At 47.0% G+C, this 22435-nt stretch overlaps 1 gene segment (V, D, J or C); it reads right to left on the reverse strand.

Moving 5' to 3' along the window:
- Positions 1–3804: 3804 nt before the first annotated feature.
- Positions 3805–22435, reverse strand: part of LOC125101307 (immunoglobulin heavy variable 3-23-like) — a 50372-nt gene continuing 31741 nt past the window's right edge. Inside the window, 1 exon segment of the V gene segment in view lies at positions 3805–4055. Within this exon segment, the coding sequence occupies positions 3805–4055 (251 nt within the window).

The raw sequence follows: 22435 nt of genomic DNA on the forward strand, positions 1-22435 counted from the left end.
TTGAGGGCCATGCAAGTGGACCATTATGTGGGGTTTCTGGGCAGACCCATAGGGCACTTCTTACTGGAGTGCAGGTAGAAGTCTGCATTGTAGCTCCAGAATTCCCAATGTGGAGGGCTTGCAGGTGAGGAGTGTGAGGATGGAAGTCTAAAAACAAAAGCTACGGTAAAGTTCAGTGCTGAGCACATGGCAGTTCCTATGTGTAGCAGCTGTTTCGTGATCTCCAGAACCTGAGTAAGGGCGAGTGTCAGATGTCCGCTCATGGTGGAGTTTGTATCCATGAAGGTCAATGAATGCTGGGGTGGCCTCAAGAAGCCTTGGAGCTTTCCCAAGCTGGAGCTTATGGTCTGCTCAAAAGAACAAGGTGTCTCTCTGTGGGACAGAGGGAGTCCGGTTAAAGGACTAGAGGGTCCCTCATATGGAAAGATTCGATAGCAGAGCTCTCCAAATGGATGCCTGGAAAGCCCACTTCGCGTTACCATTGCAGGCGAGGAACTGGACAGCTTTGATCCACTGGCGCTAGTTCGAAGTTCCAAGTGATCTGAGTTGACAGAGGTACTGAGTCTGATGGGTCACAATGCTGCTTGGTGTCCAGTTAAACATTAGAATGTGGCAGTGGCTCTGGGGCCATGCAGGATTATCCTAGCCTGAGGGTTTGACCCAGTTCCCAAGAGCCAGGTTTCCTTCTCGGGATGGAAGGGGTTCTGTTGTATGGCTCAGGGATCACACATTGGACCATTTGTTGGTTTTCCAGAACAGGCCTCTGGGACAGAGGCCTGAAAATGTAAACTATGGTTCCAATGAGGTCCTAGGAGTATGTCAGGTTCATTCATTGGACTCAGGGCCATAGGCCTGAAAATGTAAGCTATGGTTCCAATGAGGTCCTAGGGGTATGTCAGGTTCATTCTTTGGACTCAGGGCCATTGACCTGTGTGTCTTCCTGGAGGTAGGTGCTGAGGCTGTGTCGACTGCACTTTTTTTTTTTTTTTTCCAGGGCAGCCTATGAAATTGGGGTGGGCTCAGGGGCCTTTGAGGTTTCTCTTAATGTGGAGGGTTTGGGCAACTGAGACGGGTAAAGTTACCTCGGGAGAGCAGGCCCAGTGATTCGGTGTGTTTCTGGAGGCACCATCCTGGAGGGAATGTGGGTCAGGCTTTGGGACCAAAGTCTTCAGATACAAACTCGGGTAGGGGTTAGCGTCAAGGTGATGACAGGCCGGATCTGCAGGCCCTGAGGGCACTTCCTGGTGATTTGAAATTAAGGTGGCTGAGAGGCTGAAGTACAGACTTTGATGTCTGGATTGTGTGTCTAGGATGGCCACGGAATGGAGGGGGGCCTCATGGGTCCATGGTAGATTCTTCCTATCTTGGGATTCTGCCTGGCTCCCAAGAGTTTGGTGTCTTTCTGGGGGAAGGGAAGAGTGCTGTTTTCTGTCTCAGGGGTCCCGCCCAACCAGGGATTCCAGAGACGGATTCTGGGTCCCGGCACCTGGATAACCCCACCAAGGGTTAGGATTTGGGCCTAGAGCATGACAGGCCCGCGCTGTGGGTTCCTGGTCCCACTCACGAGTGGGCTTGTTTGAAATCGGTCTCAGGCTGAGGGTCACAATGCCTGTTTGTGCCCAGCTGCCCCTCCTGAGTGGGCGTGGTCTCATGGGCCATGCAGCTGGCTCCAACTCTGAGGGTTGGACAACCATCTCAACATCCAGTTTTCTTGCCATGGGGAAGGAGGAATAGTCTTTTGTGTCTCAAGTTCCCCCATGGGCAGGAATTTGAACAAAATTCTGGGGACAGATACCTGACTACCCAGGTTGGTTTGAGATGAAGGCCTCGGGCCAAAGCAGGTCCCACCTGCAGGATATGGGACCTGTTATCTGGATGGCTAACAGGATGTCGGGGCTCGGGTTGTGTCAGAAAGAGCATTAGTTCACAGGGCAGCATATGATATTGGGGTGCTGTTGAGGGCCATGTAGGTGGATCCACATGTTGGGGTTCTGGGCAGACCCATAGGGGACTTCTTTCTGTTGGGCAGGCAGAAGGCTGCATTGTGGCTTCAGAATTCCCAATAAGGAGGGCTTGCAGGCGAAGAGTGTGAGGATGGAAGTCTGAAAACACAAGCTATGGTTAACTCCTGTGCCGACCACATGGCAGTTCCAATGTGAGAGGCTGTTTTGAGATCTCCAACACCTGAGGAAGGGTGAGTGTCCGATGTCTGCTCATGCTGGAGTTTGTATCCATGATGTCCAACAAATGGTGGGGTGGCCTCAAGAAGCTTTGGTGGCTTACCCAAGCTGGAGCTTGTGAGACGCTCCAAACAGAAAGGTGTCCCTCTGCGGGACAGGGGAAATCCGGTTAGAGGGCTCCAGGATCCCCATATGGAAAGATTCGATAGCAGAGCTCTCCGAGTGGATGCCTGGAAAGCCCACCTCGTGTTACCATTGCAGCTGAGGAACTGGACAGCTTTGATCCACTGGCTCTAGTTCAAAGATCCAAGTGATCTGAGTTGACGGAGGTCCTCAGTCTGTTGGGTCACAATGCTGTTTTGTGTCCAGGGATACCTTAAAATGTGGTGGTTGCTCTGGGGCCATGCAGAATTCTCCTAGCCTGAGGGTTGGATCCAGTTCCAAATAGCAAGGTTTCCTTTATCGGAACATGAGGGGTTCTGTTGAATGGCTAAGGGACCACACGTTGGACTGTATTTTGTTTTCCAAAACAGGCCTCGGGGAACAGAGACCTAAAAACCTAAGCTAGGTTTCCGATGAGGTCCTAGGGGCATGTCAGGTTCAATCATCGAACTCTGGGCCTTTGACCTGCGTGTCTTCCTGGAGGTAGGTGCTGAGGGTGTGTCAGACTGCACATTTTTTCCAGAGAAGCCTATGAAATTGGGTTGTCCTCAGGGGCCTTGGAGTTTTCTCCTAAACTGGAGAGTTTGGGCAACCAAGACGGGCATAGTATCACGGGAGAGCAGGCCCCGTGATGCAGTGTGGTTTTGGAGGCCCCATACTGGAGGGCATGTGGGTCAGGGCTCTGGGACTGAAGTCTTCAGACACAAACTGAGGTAAGGATTAGGGGCAAGGTGATGACAGGCCCGATTTGCACACCCTGAGGGCAGCCCCTGGGGCTTTGAAATTAGGGTGGCTGGGAGGCAGACACACGCTTTTCTGTCTGGATTGTGTGTCTAGGAGGGCCACGGAATGGAGGGGTGGCCTCATGGGTCCATGGGTGATTCTTCATATCTGGGGATTCTGACCAGCTTCCAAGAGTTTGGTGTCTTTCTGGGGGAAAGAAAGAGTGCTGCTTTCTGTCTCAGGGGCCCCGCCCATGCAGGGTTTCAAGAGACAGGTTCTGGGTCCCGGCACCTGGATAACCCCACCAAGGGTTAGGATTTGGGCCTAGGGGCATAACAGGCCCGCTCTGTGGGCTCCTGGTCCACTTCCCAAGAAGGCCTGTTTGAAAGGGGTCTCAGGCTGTGGCTCACAATGCCACATTGTGCCCAGCTGCCCCTCCTGAGTGGGTGTGGTCTCATGGGCCATGCAGCTAGCTCCCACTCTGAGGGTTGGACAACCATCAACATCCAATTTTCCTGTCATGGGGAAGCAGGAGTACTCTTTTGTGCCTCCATTTCCCCCATGGGCAGGAATTTGAACAAACTTCTGGGGACAGATACCTGAATACCCAGGTTGGTTCAATTTGACGGCCTCCGGTCAAGGCAGGTCCCACCTGCAGGAAATGGGGCCCGCTATCTGGGTGGCTGAAAAAAGGTCAGGGCTCAGGCTATGTCAACAGAGCATTAGTGCACAGGGTGCCCTATGCTATTGGGGTGCCATTGAGGGCCGTCAGGTGGATACTCATGTGGGGTTCCTGGGCAGTCCCATAGCGCAATTCTTCTTTCTGGTGGATAGGCAGAAGGCTGCGTTTTGACTCCAGAATTCCCAATATGGGGGGCTTGCAGGCGAGGAATGTGAGGACGGAAGTCAGAAAACACAAGCTACTGTTCAGTTCAGTGCAGAGCGCATGGCAGTTCCAAAGTGCAATGGCTGTCTCGAGAGCTCCAGCACCTGAGGAAGGGCAAGTGTCAGATGTCTGCTCATGCTGGAGATTTTATCCATGATGGCCAAGGAACAGTGGGGTGTCCTCAAGAAGCCTTGGGGGCTTTCCCAAGCTGGAGCTTGGCAGCTGCTCCAAACAGCAAGGTGTCCTTCTGTGGGACAGGGGAAGTCCGCTTAGAGGGCTCCAGGGTCCCCTGTATTGAAAGATTCGATAGCAGAGCTCTCTGAATGGATTCCTGGAAAGTCCACCTTGCATTACGATTGCAGCCAAAGAACCATTGCAGATCTGATGGCTCTGGTTCGAAGTTCCAAGTGATCTGAGTTGACAGAGGCTCTCAGTCTAATGGGTCTCAGTGATGGTTGGTGTCCAGGGAGACCTTAGAATGTGGTGGTGGCTTTGGGGCCATGCAGGATTCTCCTACCCTGAGGGACAGGGTAGGACAGTTCTCAAGAGCAAGGTTTCTTTCTCGGGACAGGAGGGGTTCTGTTGTATGGTTCCAGGACCACATGTTGTACCATAGGTAGGTTTTCTAGAACAGGCCTCTTTGGACAGAGGCCTGAAAACCTAAGCCAGGGTTCCAATGAGGTCCTAGGGGTATGTCAGGTTCAATCTTCTGACTCAGGGCCACTGACCTGCATGTCTTCCGGGAGGTAGGTGCTGAGGGTGTCAGACTGTGCATTTTTTCCAGAGCGGTCTATGAAATTGGGGTGGGCTCAGGGGCCTTGCAGTTTTGTCCTCATCTGGTAGGTTTGGGCAACAGAGAGAGGCAGAGTTTCTTAGGGAGTGCAGGCCCAGTGATGCGGTGTAGTTCTGGAGGCCCCATCCTGGAGGGCATGTTAGTCAGGGCTTTGGGACCGAAGTCTTCAGACACAAACTCGAGTAATGGTTAGGGGCGAGGGGATGGAAGGCCCGATCTGCAGACCTTGAAGGCAGCTCCTCAGGACTTGTAATTCGGGCAGCTGGGCATCAGTGGTGCTGGATTTTCTCGGTGTATTGTGTTTCTACGATTACCTCGAATGGAGGGGTGGCCCCGTGGGTCCATGGGAGATTCTTCCTCTCTGGGCATTCTGCCCATCTCCCAAGAGCTTGGTGTCTTTCTGACAGAAGGGAAGAGTGCTGTTTTCCGACTCATGGGTCCCACCCAAACAGGGATTCTAGAGACGGGTTCTGGGTCCTGGTGCATGGATAACCCCACCAAGGATAAGGATATGGGCCCAGCGGCATGACAGGCATGCTCTGTGGGTTCTTGGACCAGCTCCCAAGGGGGCTTTTTTGAAAGGGGTCTGAGGATGATGGTCATGATGCCTATTTGTTCCCAGCTGCCCCTCTTGAGTGGGCGTGGTCCCATGGGCCATGCAGCTGGCTCCCACCCTGAGGGTTGGACAACCATATCAACATCCAGTTTTCCTGCCATGGGGAAGGAGGAGTACTCTTTCTTGCTTCAGGTTCCCCCATAGGCAGGAATTTGATTTAAATTCTGGGGACAGACGCCTGAATACACAGTTTGTTTCCAGATGTTTGCCTCAGGTCAAGGCAGGACCCACGTGCTCAAATCCCTGCACAAAACAGAGCTCCTCCTTCCCAGTGGCAGGAAACCTTGCGGTTGGGATGGTTGTAAAATCCTCAGGGCAGGGAATACTTGCATGTCCCATGAGGCCACATCGCACTGGAGGGCCAGCTTGGGCACAAACACTCATTGTGACCCTCAGCCTTAGCCCTGTTTTCAAATGAGGCCTCTCGGTAGCTGGGCCAAGATCCCGCATATCGGGCTTGCCATGCCCCTAGGCCCAACTCCTAATCTGAGGTGTGTTTTCCAGGTGCTGGTATCCAGAGCCCTGCTCTGGAATCCCTCTCTTGTGGGACCCCTGAGAGAGTAAACAGGAATTCTCCCTTCCCTCAGAATGACTCAAAACTATTGGGAGCCATGGAAAATCCCCAGTGAAGGAGAATCTTCCATGGTCCCATGATGCCACCCCTATATTCTGTGGCCATTCTAGACACAAATTCCAGAGACAATGGCCTGAGCTAGCACCTCACACTCGCTAATTTCAGATCCCTAGGAGCTCTCCCCAGGGTCTTCCGATCGTGTCTACCATACCCTCAGCCCGAACCCTAACCTGAGTTTGTGTTTTCAGACTTCTGTCCCAGAGCTCTCCCCGACAAATCTCCAAAACGGGGCCTCCAGAGCCACACTGCAGGACTGTGCTTCCCTCGCAAAGGAAATTGTGCCCTTACACTTGGCAAAGCCTCCTGTTTAGAAGAAACCTGCAAGGACCCCGAGGCCACCCCAATTTCGTAGGCCGCTCAGGAAGAAAATGCACTGTCTGAAAAACCCTGAACCCATACATCCAGTCAGACTCGCAGATAGATGGCCAAAGAGACATAAGATTGAACTTGACATGTCCCTAGGCCCTAATCTGAGCCCTAGCTTAGGTTTCCTGGCATCTATCCCAAGAGACCTGTTCTCACATACTAACATATGGGGGGGTCCCTCAGGCACACAACAGAATACCTCCTGACCCCAGAAGTGTACCTTGCTATTTGAAACTGTGTAAAACTCTCAGCGTAAAGGAATCCTGCATGGCCCCTGAGCCACAACCACATTGCAAGGTTTCCCTTCTCCCTGGACACAGCCAGCATTTTGACCGATCAGCATGAGACTCTTTTTCAACCTAGCCCCTCGTATAAATCACCCCAGAGCCAGCATATCAAAACTACTTTGTTCTGAGGCACCAATGGGAATGCGAGGTGTGGTTTCCAGGCGTGGTTTCCAGGCATCCATAGGTAGAGCCCTGCTATCGAATCTTTCCGTATTTGGGACCCTTAAGCCATCAAGCAGGACTCCCCCTTCCCGTAGTGGGAAACTTTTCTTTTCGGAACAGCTCACAATTCCCATGGGGAGTAATCATGGGGACCCCTGAATCAGAAAACATAATTTTTCCTTTCCCCCACAATGACAGTATGCTATTTGGAGCTGTGAAAAACCCTGAATGAGGGAGAATCTTCCATGACCCCATGAGGTCCCCTCTACATTCCGTGCCCTTCTCAGACACAAAAACCAGAGGCAAAGCCTGAGTTAAACCTCACACTCGCCCGAATGTCAGATCCTGAGAAGCTCGACTCAGGGTCTGCAGATCAGGCCTGCCATACCCTCAGCCATTATCCTAAACCTAACTGGTGTTTTCAGATTTCTGTCTCCAGAGTCCTGCACCACAAATCCTCCAGCCTGGGTATTCTATAGTCACACCACAGGACTTGGCCTGCCCTCCAGAAGGAAGTTGGGCCTTTTAGAGCTTCAAGAAGGTGAGGTGAGGTGAAACCTAGAAGGCCCCTGAGGCCACCCCAATTTCATAGGATGCTCTGGACAAAAATGCGTGGTCTGACACAACCTGAGCAACTACCTCCAGTCAGACACCCCAGATCGATGGCCCCAGAGACAGAATATTGAACCCTGACATGCCCTGTACACTAGCTTAGATTTTCAGGCATCTGTTCCCAGAGGCCCTGTCTCAAACTCAAACATTTGGGGGATCCTTGAGCCACAAAACACAACAAGTCCTGTCCCCAGAAGGAAAGCTTGCTGTTTGGAGCTGCATCTAAACCCTAGATAGGGAAACTTCCATGGAAGGAGGCCATGGAAGATCCTCCCTCTTTGGGGGTTTTGCACAGCTCCAAATAGCATGCTGTCATTGGGGGGGTGAGAATCTTATTCTTAAATTTAGGGTTCCCCATAAAGAGGGATGCAAGAGGGGCACGTGGGTGGCTCAGCGGGTTAAACCTCTGCCTTCAGCTCAGGTCAAGATCTCAGGGTCCTGGAATTGAGCCCCACATCAGGCTCTCTGCTCAGCACAGAGCCCGCTTCCTCCTCTCTCTGCCTGCCTCTCTGACTACTTGTGATTTCACTATCAAATAAATAAATAAAATTTAAGAAAAGAGGGATTTGAGATCAGGTCTCTGTGTATGGGTGCCTAGAAACCCAACCTTGGGTTAGAATTTGGGCCTAGGGTCATGCCAGGCCTCATATGCTGGCTCTAGGTCAAGATATTGATGGGGCTTAGTTGAAAACGTGGATCAGGCTGAGGGTCACAATGTGAGATTGTGCCCAGGACGGCCTTCAAGAGTGGGTGGGGCATCATGGGCCATGCAATTTTCTCCTACTCTGAGGGTTTTACACACATCTCAATAACAAGGTTTCCTGCTGCAGGGCAGGAGGACTTCTAATTTGTGGATCATGTTTCCTGATATGCAGGGATTTGAGCCCAGGCCTCTGGAGACACAGGCCTATAAAACGAGGTTGGGTAGAGATGATGGCCTAGGGGCATGGCAGGTACGATCTGTTGGATAGGTGGCCAGGTACATAGGTGGCTGTGAGGAGGTCAGGGCTTAGCTGTGCCAGACAGATCATTAGTGCACCAGTGGCCTATGAAATTTCTTTGCCATTGTGGGCCGTGCTGGTTGATCCTCTTTTGGGTTTTTTGTGCAGTGCCAGAGGTCACTTTTGCCTTCTGAATGGCAGGCAGTGTGCTGCACTCTGACTCCAGAATTCCCAATCTGGAGGGGTTGTACACCAGGACTCTCAGGACGGAAGAATGAAAATACAAGCTAGGTTAGGATTAGGGCCTAGGGTAAGGAAGGCACAATTTGCAGAGGCTGAATCAAGATCTCGAGCATCTGAGGTAAGGGCTAGTGTCAGACGTTTGCTCATGCTGCAGTTTGTGTCCATGATGGCATCCTAAGGGAGGGGTGGCGTCATGAGCCCATGGAGGTATTCCCACTCTGGGTGTCGTGAGCTCCTCCAAACAGCAAGGTTTCCTTCTGTAAGACAGGGGGAGTCTTGTTTAATGGCTGCAGTGTCCCCCATATGGAATGATTCAATAGCACAGCTCTATGCATGGATGCCTGGAAATCCCACCTCATGTTACCATTGCAGCCTAGGAACATGGCAGGTTCGATCCGCTGGCTCTGGGGCGAACTACCGAGGGGGTTGACTTGAAATGGAGTCTCATGCTGATGGGTCACAATGCAGGTTTGTGTCCAGGGACACCTTGGATTTTTACTGTGGCTCTCAGGGAGCATGCAGGATTCTCCTTCCCTGAGTCTTTGACACAGCTCCATATAGCAAGCTTCCCTTCTGGGACAGGAGGTGTTCTGTTTTGTGCCTCAGGGACCCCATTATGTTGGTATTCAGACCAGGTCTCTGGGGACAGATGCCTGAAAACCAATGATAGGGTTTAGGTTAGGTACTAGGGACATGTTAGTTTCAATCTCCTGTCTCTACGTCATCTACCTGGGTGTCTGACTGGATGTAGGTGCTCAGGATGTGTCAGAGTGTGCATTATTTCCAGGTCGCCTAACAAAACTGGAGTCGCCTCGAGGGCCTTGCATGTTTCTCCTCATCTGTAGAGATTTTCCAAGTGTAAAGGGCACAGTTTCCTTTGGGAGGGGAGGCTTAGTCCTGAGGTGTGGCTCTGGAGGCATAAGCCTGGAGGTTGTGTGGGCCAGGGTTCTGGGGACAGAAGTCTGAAAACACAAACTCAGTTTAGGGTTAGGGCCGATGGTATGGCATGCCTCATTTGTAGACCCTGAGGGGAGCTCCTCGGAATCTGAAATTAGGTCAAGTGTGAGGAGGTAGCTCCGGCTTTTGGCTCTGGATTTTGTGACTAGGATTATCGGGGAATGTAGGTGTGGTCTCATGAGGCCATGGAAGATTCTCCTTCTGTGGGGATTTTCCAGGCTCCCAGTTGTTTGGTATCATGCTTCTGAAGACAGGAATCCTGTTTTTTACTCAGGGGTCCCCCAAAAAGAAAGATCCAGAGCAGGGCTCTGGTTATGGGCTCCTGGAAAAACTCCCCTTTGGTTAGGATTTGGCCCTAGGGGCATGGCAAGCCTGAATTGCAGATTCCTAGTCCAGCTTCTGTTGGGCCTTATATGAAAACATGGCTCAGCCTGAGGATCTGAATGCGTATTTGTGCCCAAGGACACCCTCGAGAGTGGGCGTGGCCTCATGAGCCATGCAGGTTTCTCCAAATGTGAGAGTTTTACCCTCACCCCAAAGGCAAGGTTTCCTCTCATGGGGAAGGAGGAGTACTGTTTTGTGCATTAGGTTCCCCCAGATTCAGGGATTTGAGATAAGATCTTGGGACAGATGCCTGCAAACCCAGTTTGGGTAGAGATGATGGCCTAGGGCCATGGCATGTCCGATCCTCTGTATATGTTGCTAGCTATCTTAGAGGCTGACAGGAGGTCTGGGCCATGGCCCTAGAAAACTCCGTGGCCCCATGAGAACACCCACACATTCGGTGGATCGAATGGACACAAACTCCAGCCTGAGTGCCCTCCTGACTGTCACCTTAACCTCAAATGCCTGGGATTCCGCCTCAGCATCTGTAGATTGGGCCTGCCATGACCTAGGCCCTAACTCTAACCTTGGCATAGGTTTTCAGTATTCTGTCCCAAAGGTCCTGGACCACAAGCTCTCCAGATAGAGAACTGAGGACCACACCATGGGACTCTGCCTAACCTACAGAAGGAAACCGTTCTCAATGGAGATTCACAAAACCCTGAGATTAGGAGAAACATGCATGGCCATTGAGGCCACATCCATTGATGGAACCTGACCCTGGACACTAATACACATTCTGTCTCAGCCTGAGCAGCAACATCCAGTCGGCCACTCTGTTGCTGGCCCCAGAGTCAGCATATTGGACCTGCCATGCCCCTAGTCCCTAATGCTAACCCTAGGATGGGTGTCCAGCATCCATACACAGAGTCCTGCACTCGAATCCCTCCATATGGGGACATCTGTGCCATACAACAGGACTCCACATCTCCCCCAGAATGAAATCATATTATTTGGAGCTCCGCAAATCCCACAGAACAGGAGACACCTCCATTGCCCCAGGAGGCCCCACACACATTCAGCAGACCTAGTGGACACAAATTCTAGTCTGGTATGAGCGAATGCCTGACATTCACCCTAACCTCATATTCTTGGGAGCTCGCCTCAGAATCTGCACATTGGGGACCCATGTCCTACACCCTAACCGTACACTGAACTTAGGTTTTCAGAATTTCATTCCTTGAGTCCTGGAAAGCAATCCCTCCAGATTTGGGTCTCTGGAGCCACTCCACAGGACTTTCCTGCCCTGCAGAAGAAATCATGCCCTATGGAGCCCCAAAAAACCCGTAGATCAGGGCAAACGTGTATTCCCCATGATGCCACCCACTTTCGTTCTCCACCCTGGACACTAATACACAGTCTGAAGCAACCTGAGTCCCATCCTCCAATCAGCCACTGGGAGAGCTGGCCCCAAAGCCAAAAGATCCGACCTGCCATGTCCATAGGCTTGAATTCTAACCCTGTTTGTGGTTTCAGACATCCATACCCAGAGCTCTCTCCTTGAATACCTCCACAGAGTGGACCCCTCAACTACAAAACAGAAATATTCTTGTTGCCAGAAGGAAACCTTGTTTTTGCATCTATATAAACCCTCAAGATTGGAAAAAACCTCTGTTGACCTGAGGCCATGGCCACTCTTTTCAGTCGCTCTGAACACAATCACCCATTATGACCCTTAGTCTGAGACATATTTTCAACAGAGCCATATGGGTAGCTCATCACAGATCCAGGATATAAGGCTAGCCATGCCTCTTGTTCCTAACCCTAAATGTAGGTTGGGTTTTCAGGCATCTCTTCCCAGAGCTCTGCTCTCAAGTGCCTCCATACAGGGAACCATTGATCCATAAAACAGGACAGCACATATCGGCCAGAATACACCAAACTATCTGGAACTGTGAAAATACCCCAGAGAAGTAGCAACTCCATGGCCCCATGAGGCCACCCACACACTTGGCAGATCACATGGACAAAAAGTCCAACCGGAGTGACCCCTGACACTCGCCTTAACCTGAGATCCCCGGGAGCTCGCCTAGCATCTGAAGATTAGGCCTGCCCTGCCCTAAGCCCTAACCCTAACCCTAGCTTTGGTTTTCAGACTTCTGTTCTAAGAGCCCTGGCCCACAAGCTCTCCAGAGAAAGAACTCAAGAACCACAGCATGGGACTCTGACTACTCTTCAGAAGGAAACCATGCTCATTGGAGCTGCACAAAACCCCCAAATTTGGAGAAACCAGCACAAATACCGAGGTCACAAGCATTTACAAACAGGACACTGGACCCTAGTGCACATTCTTTCCCACAGTGTGAGCCCTGTCCTCCAATCAGTCATCTATGTAGCTTGCCACAGAGTCAGCAGATTGTTCTGCCATGCCCCTTGTCCCTAATGCTAACCCTAGATTGGGTTTTTAAGCATCCATACCCAGAGCCCTGTTCTCAATCTCTCCATATGGCTACCCCTGAGCAATACAATAGGACTCCACCTCTTACCCAGAATGAAATCATACTATTTGATGCTGCTCAAAACCCCCAGCAGGAGATACCTCCATGGCCCCAGGAGGACACCCACACATTCTGCAGCTCTAGTGGAAACAAATTCTAGTCTGCTCTGAGCGAATGCCTGACATTAGCTCTACCCTCAGAAACAGGAGAGCTTGACTTAGGATATGCAGATAGATGACCCATGCACTACACCCTAACCATAAACTGAACTTGGGTTGTCCGAATTCCATCCCTTCCATCCTGGAATGAAAGCCCTCCCGGTTGGAACTCTGGAGCCAGCCCACAAGAGTCCGCCTGCCCTCCAAAAGTAAACTGTGCCCTATGGAGCTGTCTATATCAGGGAAAGTGTGCATTGCCCCCAATGCCACCCACTTTCGTTCTCCACCCTGGACACTAATACCCAGTCCCTGACGCAACCTGAGTACTGTCTTCCAATCAGCTACCAGGAAGGCTGGCACTGGGGCCAGCAGATTGGAATTGTTATGCCCCATGGCCCAAATCCTAACCTTAGATTGGGGTTTTAGGCATCCAAACACAGAGCCTTCCACTTGAATCCCTCCACAAGAGGGACACCTGAACCATATAACAGGACCCCACCTCTCACTGAGAATGAAATCATACTATTTGGAGCTGCACAAAACCCCCAGCAGGAGATACCTCCATGGCCCCAGGAGGACACCCACACATTCTGCAACCTTAGTGGACACAAATTCTAGTCTGATCTGAGCGAAAGCCTGACACTCACCTTAACTTCCAAATCTGGAGGGCTCATCTCAGCATATGCAGATCGGGGATCCATGCCCTATACCCTAAATGTAAACTGAGCTTGGGCTTTCAGAAGGCCATCCCTTGAATCCAGGAGTACAATGAATCCAGATTGGGGACTCCAGGGCCAGCCCACAGGACTCCCCCTGCCCTCCATAGGGAAACTGTTCCCTATGGAGCTGCACAAAACCCCTCGATTAGGGCAAACTTGCATGGCCCCTGATGCCACCTCACTTTGGTTCTCCACCCTGGACATTAATATGCAGTAAGCCACATGCTGAGTCCTGTCCTCCAATCAGTCACAGGGTTAGCTGGCCCAAGAGCCAGCAGATCAGACCTGCCATGACCTAGAGTCTAATCCTATCCTTTGGTTGGGGTATCAGGCATCCATACCCAGAGCCCTGCTCTAGAATCCCACCAAACGGGGACCCCCTGAGAAACAGAAAAGAACTTCTCCTGGCCCTAGAAGGAATACTTGCTTTTTCAGCTATGTATAACCCTCAGAGGTGGAAGAAAGCTGCATTGCCCCTGAGGCCACGCCCAATTTTACATCCCGCCAGGACCCAAGCACCCATTGTGACCCTTAGCCTGAGCCCCATTTTAAACACAGCCCCATGGGTAGCTCTTCTCAGAGCCAGGATATAAGGTCTGCCATGCCACTAGGACCTAACCCTAAACATAAGTTGGCTCTTCAGGAATCCATATCAGGAGACCTGCTCTCAAATCACTCCGTAGGGGGGACCCATGAGCCATAAAACAGGACACCACCTATCCCCCAGAATAGGCCAAACTATTTGGAACTGCAGTTTAACTGGCAAGAAAATCAGGTTACTTCTGGGACACATAACATTTTAATAATTACAATATCAAGTGATGACCTTATCAAAAGGTTAAAACTTTAGGAAATGCATAGAATTTCTATAATACTTATAGCATTTACCCATAGGTAACCCAAGGTTTATCATTGGTTTAGCAGTACTTTTTGAGTAATTAGCATACCAAGGAAAAGCCTTTTGAGTCAAAGAGATCTCATTTAGAATTTAAATCTTGTTGACAACAGCTAAAATTTAAGTTTTAAAGCACATGCTTAAATAGGATTACAGATAAAACAAAATATAGAAACTGGTTTCTCGGGGTAAGCAAAGAGAAAATCATTTATATTCTCTCCTTAACAGTAGATCAATTAATCTAAGAAAACTTTTTTTTTGAACAGAAGGAAAGCAGATTGTTTTATTAATTCTTTATTTTTTCAGCATAACAGTATTCATTATTTTTGCACCACACCCAGTGCTCCATGCAACCCGTGCCCTCCACAATACCCACCACCTGGTGCCCACAACCTCCCAACCCCCACCCCTTCAAAATTCTCAGATCGTTTTTCAGAGTCCATAGTCTCTCATGGTTCACCTCCCCTTCCAATTTCCCTCAACTCCCTTCTCCTCTCCATCTCCCCTTGTCCTCCATGCTATTTGTTATGCTCCACAAATAAGTGAAACCATATGATAATTGACTCTCTCTGCTTGACTTATTTCACTCAGCATAATCTCTTCAAGTCCCGTCCATGTTGCTACAAAACTTGGGAATTCATCCTTTCTTTTTTCTTTTTCTTTTTTTTTTTTTTTTTACAGCTTTATAAACATATATTTTTATCCCCAGGGGTACAGGTCTGCGAATCGCCAGGTTTACAGACTTCACAGCACTCACCATAGCACATACCCTCCCCAATATCCATAACCCCACCCCCCTCACCCAACCCCCTCCCCCCATCAACCCTCAGTTTGTTTTGTGAGATTAAGAGTCACTTATGGTTTGTCTCCCTCCCAATCCCATCTTCTTTCATTTACTCTTCTCCTACCCCCTCAACCCCCCATGTTGCATCTCCTCTCCCTCATATCAGGGAGATCATATGATAGTTGTCTTTCTCCGACTGACTTATTTCGCTAAGCATGATACCCTCTAGTTCCATTCACGTCGTCGCAAATGGCAAGATTTCATTTCTTTTGATGGCTGCATAGTATTCCGTTGTCTATATATACCACATCTTCTTTATCCATTCGTCTGTAGATGGACATCTAGGTTCTTTCCATAGTTTGGCTATTGTAGACATTGCTGCTATAAACATTCGGGTGCACGTGCCCCTTCGGATCACTATGTTTGTATCTTTAGGGTAAATACCCAGCAGTGCAATTGCAGGGTCATAGGGTAGTTCTATTTTCAACATTTTGAGGAACCTCCATGCTGTTTTCCAGAGTGGTTGCACCAGCTTGCATTCCCACCAACAGTGTAGGAGGGTTCCCCTTTCTCCGCATCCTCGCCAGCATCTGTCATTTCCTGACTTGTTAATTTTAGCCATTCTGACTGCTGTGAGGTGATATCTCATGGTGGTTTTGATTTGTATTTCCCTGATGCCGAGTGATATGGAGCACTTTTTCATGTGTCTGTTGGCCATCTGGATGTCTTCTTTGCAGAAATGTCTGTTCATGTCCTCTGCCCATTTCTTGATTGGGTTATTTGTTCTTTGGGTGTTGAGTTTGCTAACTTCTTTATAGATTTTGGACACTAGCCCTTTATCTGATATGTCATTTGCAAATATCTTCTCCCATTCTGTCAGTTGTCTTTTGGTTTTGTTCACTGTTTCCTTTGCTGTGCAAAAGTTTTTGATCTTGATAAAATCCCAAAAGTTCATTTTTGCCCTTGCTTCCCTTGCCTTTGGTGATGTTCCTAGGAAGATGTTGCTGCGGCTGACGTCGAAGAGGTTGCTGCCTGTGTTCTCCTCGAGGGTTTTGATGGATTCCTTTCTCACATTGAGACCCTTCATCCATTTTGAGTCTATTTTCGTGTGTGGTGTAAGGAAATGATCCAATTTCATTTTTCTGCATGTGGCTGTCCAATTTTCCCAACACCATTTATTGAAGAGGCTGTCTTTTTTCCATTGGACATTCTTTCCTGCTTTGTCGAAGATGAGTTGACCATAGAGTTGAGGGTCCATTTCTGGGCTCTCTATTCTGTTCCATTGATCTATGTGTCTGTTTTTGTGCCAGTACCATGCTGTCTTGATGATGACAGCTTTGTAATAGAGCTTGAAGTCCGGAATTGTGATGCCACCAACTTTGGCTTTCTTTTTCAATATTCCTTTGGCTATTCGAGGTCTTTTCTGGTTCCATATAAATTTTAGGATTATTTGTTCCATTTCTTTGAAAAAAATGGATGGTACTTTGATAGGAATTGCATGAAATGTGTTGATTGCTTTAGGTAGCATAGACATTTTCACAATATTTATTCTTCCAATCCAGGAGCATGGAACATTTTTCCATTTCTTTGTGTCTTCCTCAATTTCTTTCATGAGTACTTTATAGTTTTCTGAGAATAGATTCTTAGTCTCTTTGGTTAGGTTTATTCCTAGGTATCTTATAGTTTTGGGTGCAATTGTAAATGGGATGGACTCCTTAATTTCTCTTTCTTCTGTCTTGTTGTTGGTGTAGAGAAATGCAACTGATGTCTGTGCATTGATTTTATATCCTGACACTTTACTGAATTCCTGTACAAGTTCTAGCAGTTTTGGAGTGGAGTCTTTTGGGTTTTCCACATAGAGTATCATATCATCTGCAAAGAGTGATAGTTTGACTTCTTTGCCGATTTGGATGCCTTTAATTTCCTTTTGTTGTCTGATTGCTGAGGCTAGGACTTCTAGTACTATGTTGAATAGCAGTGGTGATAACGGACATCCCTGCTGTGTTCCTGACCTTAGCGGAAAAGCTTTCAGTTTTTCTCCATTGAGAATGATATTTGCGGTGGGTTTTTCATAGATGGCTTTGATAATATTGAGGTATGTGCCCTCTATCCCTACACTTTGAAGAGTTTTGATCAGGAAGGGATGCTGTACTTTGTCAAATGCTTTTTCAGCATCTATGGAGAGTATCATATGGTTCTTGTTCTTTCTTTTATTAATGTGTTGTATCACATTGATTGATTTGCGGATGTTGAACCAGCCTTGCAGCCCTGGAATAAATCCCACTTGGTCGTGGTGAATAATCCTTTTAATGTACTGTTGAATCCCATTGGCTAGTATTTTGGCGAGAATTTTTGCATCTGTGTTCATCAAGGATATTGGTCTGTAGTTCTCTTTTTTGTTGGGATCCTTGTCTGGTTTTGGGATCAAGGTGATGCTGGCCTCATAAAATGAGTTCGGAAGTTTTCCTTCTGTTGCTATTTTTTGGAACAGTTTCAGGAGAATAGGAATTAGTTCTTCTTTAAATGTTTGGTAGAATTCCCTGGGGAAGCCGTCTGGCCCTGGGCTTTTGTTGGTTTGGAGATTTTTGATGACTCTTTCAATCTCCTTACTGGTTATGGGTCTGTTCAGGCTTTCTATTTCTTCCTGGTTCAGTTGTGGTAGTTTATATGTCTCTAGGAATGCATCCATTTCTTCCAGATTGTCAAATTTGTTGGCGTAGAGTTGCTCATAGTATGTTCTTATAATTGTCTGTATTTCTTTGGTGTTCGTTGTGATCTCTCCTCTTTCATTCATGATTTTATTTATTTGGGTCCTTTCTCTTTTCTTTTTGATAAGTCTGGCCAGGGGTTTATCAATCTTATTAATTCTTTCAAAGAACCAGCTTCTCGTTTCGTTGATTTGTTCTATTGTTTTTTTTTGGTTTCTATTTCATTGATTTCTGCTCTGATCTTTATGATTTCTCTTCTCCTGCTGGGTTTAGGGTTTCTTTCTTGTTCTTTCTCCAGCTCCTTTAGGTGTAGGGTTAGGTTGTGTACCTGAGACCTTTCTTGTTTCTTGAGAAAGGCTTGTACCGCTATATATTTTCCTCTCAGGACTGCCTTGTTGTGTCCCACAGATTCTGAACCGTTGTGTTTTCATTATCATTTGTTTCCATAAATTTTTTTCAATTCTTCTTTAATTTCCTGGTTGACCCATTCATTCTTTAGAAGGATGCTGTTTAGTCTCCATGTTTTTGGGTTCTTTCCAAATTTCCTCTTGTTATTGAGTTCTAGCTTTAGAGCATTGTGGTCTGAAAATATGCAGGGAATGATCCCAATCTTTTGATACCGGTTGAGACTTGATTTAGGACCAAGAATGTGATCTATTCTGGAGAATGTTCCATGTGCACTAGAGAAGAATGTGTATTCTGTTGCTTTGGGATGAAATGTTCTGAATATATCTGTGATGTCCATCTAGTCCAGTGTGTCATTTAAGGCCTTGATTTCCTTGTTGATCTTTTGCTTGGATGATCTGTCCATTTCAGTGAGGGGAGTGTTAAAATCCCCTACTATTACTGTATTCTTGTCGATGTGTTTCTTTGATTTTGTTATTAATTGGTTTATATAGTTGGCTGCTCCCACGTTAGGGGCATAGATATTTAGAATTGTTAGATCTTCTTGTTGGACAGTTCCTTTGAGTATGATATAGTGTCCTTCCTCATCTCTTATTATAGTCTTTGGCTTAAAATCTAATTGATTTGATATAAGGATTGCCACTCCTGCTTTCTTCTGATGTCCATTAGCATGGTAAATTCTTTTCCACCCCCTCACTTTAAACCTGGAGGTGTCTTCGGGTTTAAGATGAGTTTCTTGTAGGCAACATATAGATGGGTTTTGTTTTTTTATCCATTCTGACATCCTGTGTCTTTTGATTGCGGCATTTAGCCCATTAACATTCAGGGTAAGTATTGAGAGATATGAATTTAGTGCCATTCTATTGCCTGTAAGGTGACTGTTATTGTATATCGTCTCTGTTTCTTTCTGATCTACTACTTTTAGGGTCTCTCTTTGCTGAGAGGACCCCTTTCAATATTTCCTGTAGAGCTGGTTTGGTATTTGCAAATTCTTTCAGTTTTTGTTTGTCCTGGAAGCTTTTAATCTCTCCGTCTATTTTCAATGATAGCCTAGCTGGATATAGTATTCTTGGCTGCATGTTTTTCTCATTTAGTACTCTGAATATATCATGCCAGCTCTTTCTGGCCTGCCAGGTCTCTGTGGATAAGTCTGCTGCCAATCTAATATTTTTACCATTGTACGTTACAGACTTCTTTTCCCGGGCTGCTTTCAGGATCTTTTCTTTGTCACTAAGACTTGTCAATTTTACTATTAGGTGACGGGGTGTGGACCTATTCTTATTGATTTTGAGGGGGGTTCTATGAACCTCTTGAATTTTGATGCTTGTTCCCTTTGCCATATTGGGGAAATTCTCTCCAATAATTCTCTCCAATATACCTTCTGCTCCCCTCTCTGTTTCCTCTTCTTCTGGAATCCCAATTATTCTAATGTTGTTTCGTCTTATGGTGTCACTTATCTCTCGAATTCTCCCCTCGTGGTCCAGTAGGTGTTTGTCCCTCTTTTGCTCAGCTTCTTTATTCTCTGCCATTTGGTCTTCTATATAGCTAATTCTTTCTTCTGCCTCATTTATCCTAGCAGTGAGAGCCTCCATTTTTGATTGCACCTCATTAATAGCTTTTTTTATTTTAACTTGGTTAGATTTTAGTTCTTTTATTTCTCCAGAAAGGGCTTTTATATCTCCCGAGAGGGTTGCTTTAATATCTTCCATGCCTTTTTCAAGCCCGGCTAGAACCTTCAGAATCGTCATTCTGAACTCTATATCTGACATATTACCAATGTCTGTATTGATTAGGTCCCTAGCCTTTGGTACTGCCTCTTCTTTTTTTTTGTTGTGAATTTTTCCGCCTTGTCATTTTGTCCAGATAAGAGTTTATGAAGGAGCAAGTAAAATACTAAAAGGGTGGCAACATCCCCAGGAAAATATGCTTTAGCCAAATCAGAAGAGATCCCAAATCGTGAGGGGGGAGAAAGGGGATAAAAAGGGCTTCAAAAAGAAAAAAAAAAACTATTTAAAAAAAGAAAGCCGATAAAGATAAAATATAAAAAGAGGAAAATATATATATATATATATATTAGAATATATATATATATATATATATATTAATATATTATATATTATATATATATATATAATATATATATATATATATTATATATATATATATATTAGATAAACTATTTTAAAAACGTTAAAAAAGAAAACGGTAAAAGTTAAAAAAATTTAGCAGAAGAAGAGAAAAAGAAAAAAAATTGAAAAAGAAAAAAAAATTAAATTAACTGCAAGGCTAAAAAATCATGGGGAGAAAGCCATGAGTTCTGTGCTTTGCTTTCTTCTCCTCTGGAATCCTGCCGCTCTCCTTGGTATTGAAACAGCACTCCTCGGTAGGTGAACTTGGTTCTGGCTGGGTTTCCCATTGATCTTCTGGGGGAGGGGCCTGTTGTAGTGATTCTCAAGCGTCTTTGCCCCAGGCGGAGTTGCACCGCCCTTACCCGGGGCCGCGCTGAGTAATCTACTCGGGTTTGCTTTCGGGAGCTTTTGTTCCCTGAGCGCTTTCCGTAGAGTTCCTGAGGATGGGAATGAAGATGGTGGCCTCCCGGTCTCCGGCCTGGAGGAGCCGATAGCCCGGGGCCCCACTCCTCAGTGCGCCCTCAGAGAACAGTGCCCAATGACTCCCGTCACCCTGGCCTTCGGCTGCGCTCTGAGCTGACCGAGCCTGCGACCGGTTCAAGGCAACCCCGAGCTGAGAGTCACTCCTCGGCTCTGTCTCTGCAGCCGGCTTCCCCGCTCTAATAGCGGTAAGCTCTGCGACACTCAGACACCCCCGATCCTTCTGTGACCCTGCGGGACCTGAGGCCGCACTGACCCCGCCTGGGCTTCACCCCAGTTAAGCCTCTGGAGCGATGTCCCTCAGCGGAACAGACTTTTAAAAGTTCCAATTTTGCTCTGTTTCTCCGCTGCTCGCCGGGAGCCGGCCCCTCCCCCCGCGGTCTATCTTCCCGTCGCTTTGGATTCACTTCTCTGCCAGTCCTACCTTTCAGATAGTGGTTGATTTTCTGTTTCTAGAATTGCTGTTCTTCTTCTCTTCAATCTCCCATTGGATTTGTAGGTGTTTGCAAACTTTAGATAAGCTATTTAGCTGATCTCCTGCTACCCGAAGTAGTCTCAGCCTGCTACTTCTCCGCCATCTTGACTCCCATCCGAGAAAGCAGATTTTTTATACCAGTGTTTATTTAGTTTACATAATAGTCAACATTTATTTGAGTGGATCACCAATATAGATTTGTCATGACACAGGGCTTTAATCTTTTTTTTTTTCTTAAGAACAGAAATATTTTTCAGGAAAATATTTATTAGTCTTTTTTTTCCTACCTGTGAATACATCCATCAAAACTGATCTAATATTGTTAAATTTCCAACATATTTCATTGTTCTCTTTCAAACCTATAAACCAAGGCAAATAAAGGTCACTTTCCCCAAGCCTTTTATGACTTACTAAACACCCTCAAGTTTAGTTTTTATTACTTTCTTTCAAGTTCTGGTGCAACCAGATATTTTTAAGACAAAACTACTTACTCTCTTAGGCCCTCTTTTTCTGTGTGTTGTTTTCCTAAACTTACTATCAGTCATCAGTCAACTGCCTTTCCTCTGTTTTTTTAGACAACATTAAAACTTTTAATAAAAACCATAATGGCATTTTTCTTTTGGTAGTCTATAATACATGGAGTCATTTCATGTGATTTATTATTCTGATGTGCTACATTTTAAAATTGATTTTAATTTTAGTCTGTCCTGACCATAGCTAAAATTTATTTTTTGAAGATTTTTCTTCATAAACCTTTTACAACTTTTTTGCAACTAGGTTTTGCTCCAAGCCATTATATGTGTATATGCACAGTTCCAAATAGTTTGGTGTATTCTGGGCGACATGTGCTGTCCTGTTTTATGGATCAGTGGTTCCCCGAATGGAGAGACTTGAGAGCAGGGTTCTGGGAATAGATGCCTGAAAACCCAACCTATGTTTAGGGTTAGGAACAAGAGGCATGGCAAGCCTTATATCCTGGATGTGGGATGAGTTACCCATACGACTCTGTTGAAAATGTGTCTCAGGCCAAGGGTCATAATGGGTGATTATGTTCAGAGCGACTGGCAAGAGTGGCCGTGGCCTCAGGTCAACACAGGTTTCTCCCAATCTTGAGGGTTTACATAGATGCACAAGTAAGGTTTCCTTCTGGCAACCAGGAATATTTCTGTTTTGCAGTTGACGGGCCCCCTCTGTGGAGGTATTCAAGGAGAGAGATTTTGGTTTGGATGTCTGAAAACCCAAACAGGGTTAGAAACAAGCCTAGGGGCCAGGCAGGTCCCATCTTTTGGCTTTGGGGC

The sequence above is a fragment of the Lutra lutra genome, chromosome 5 (assembly GCF_902655055.1).
Source record: "Lutra lutra chromosome 5, mLutLut1.2, whole genome shotgun sequence".
NCBI lineage: Eukaryota > Metazoa > Chordata > Mammalia > Carnivora > Mustelidae > Lutra > Lutra lutra.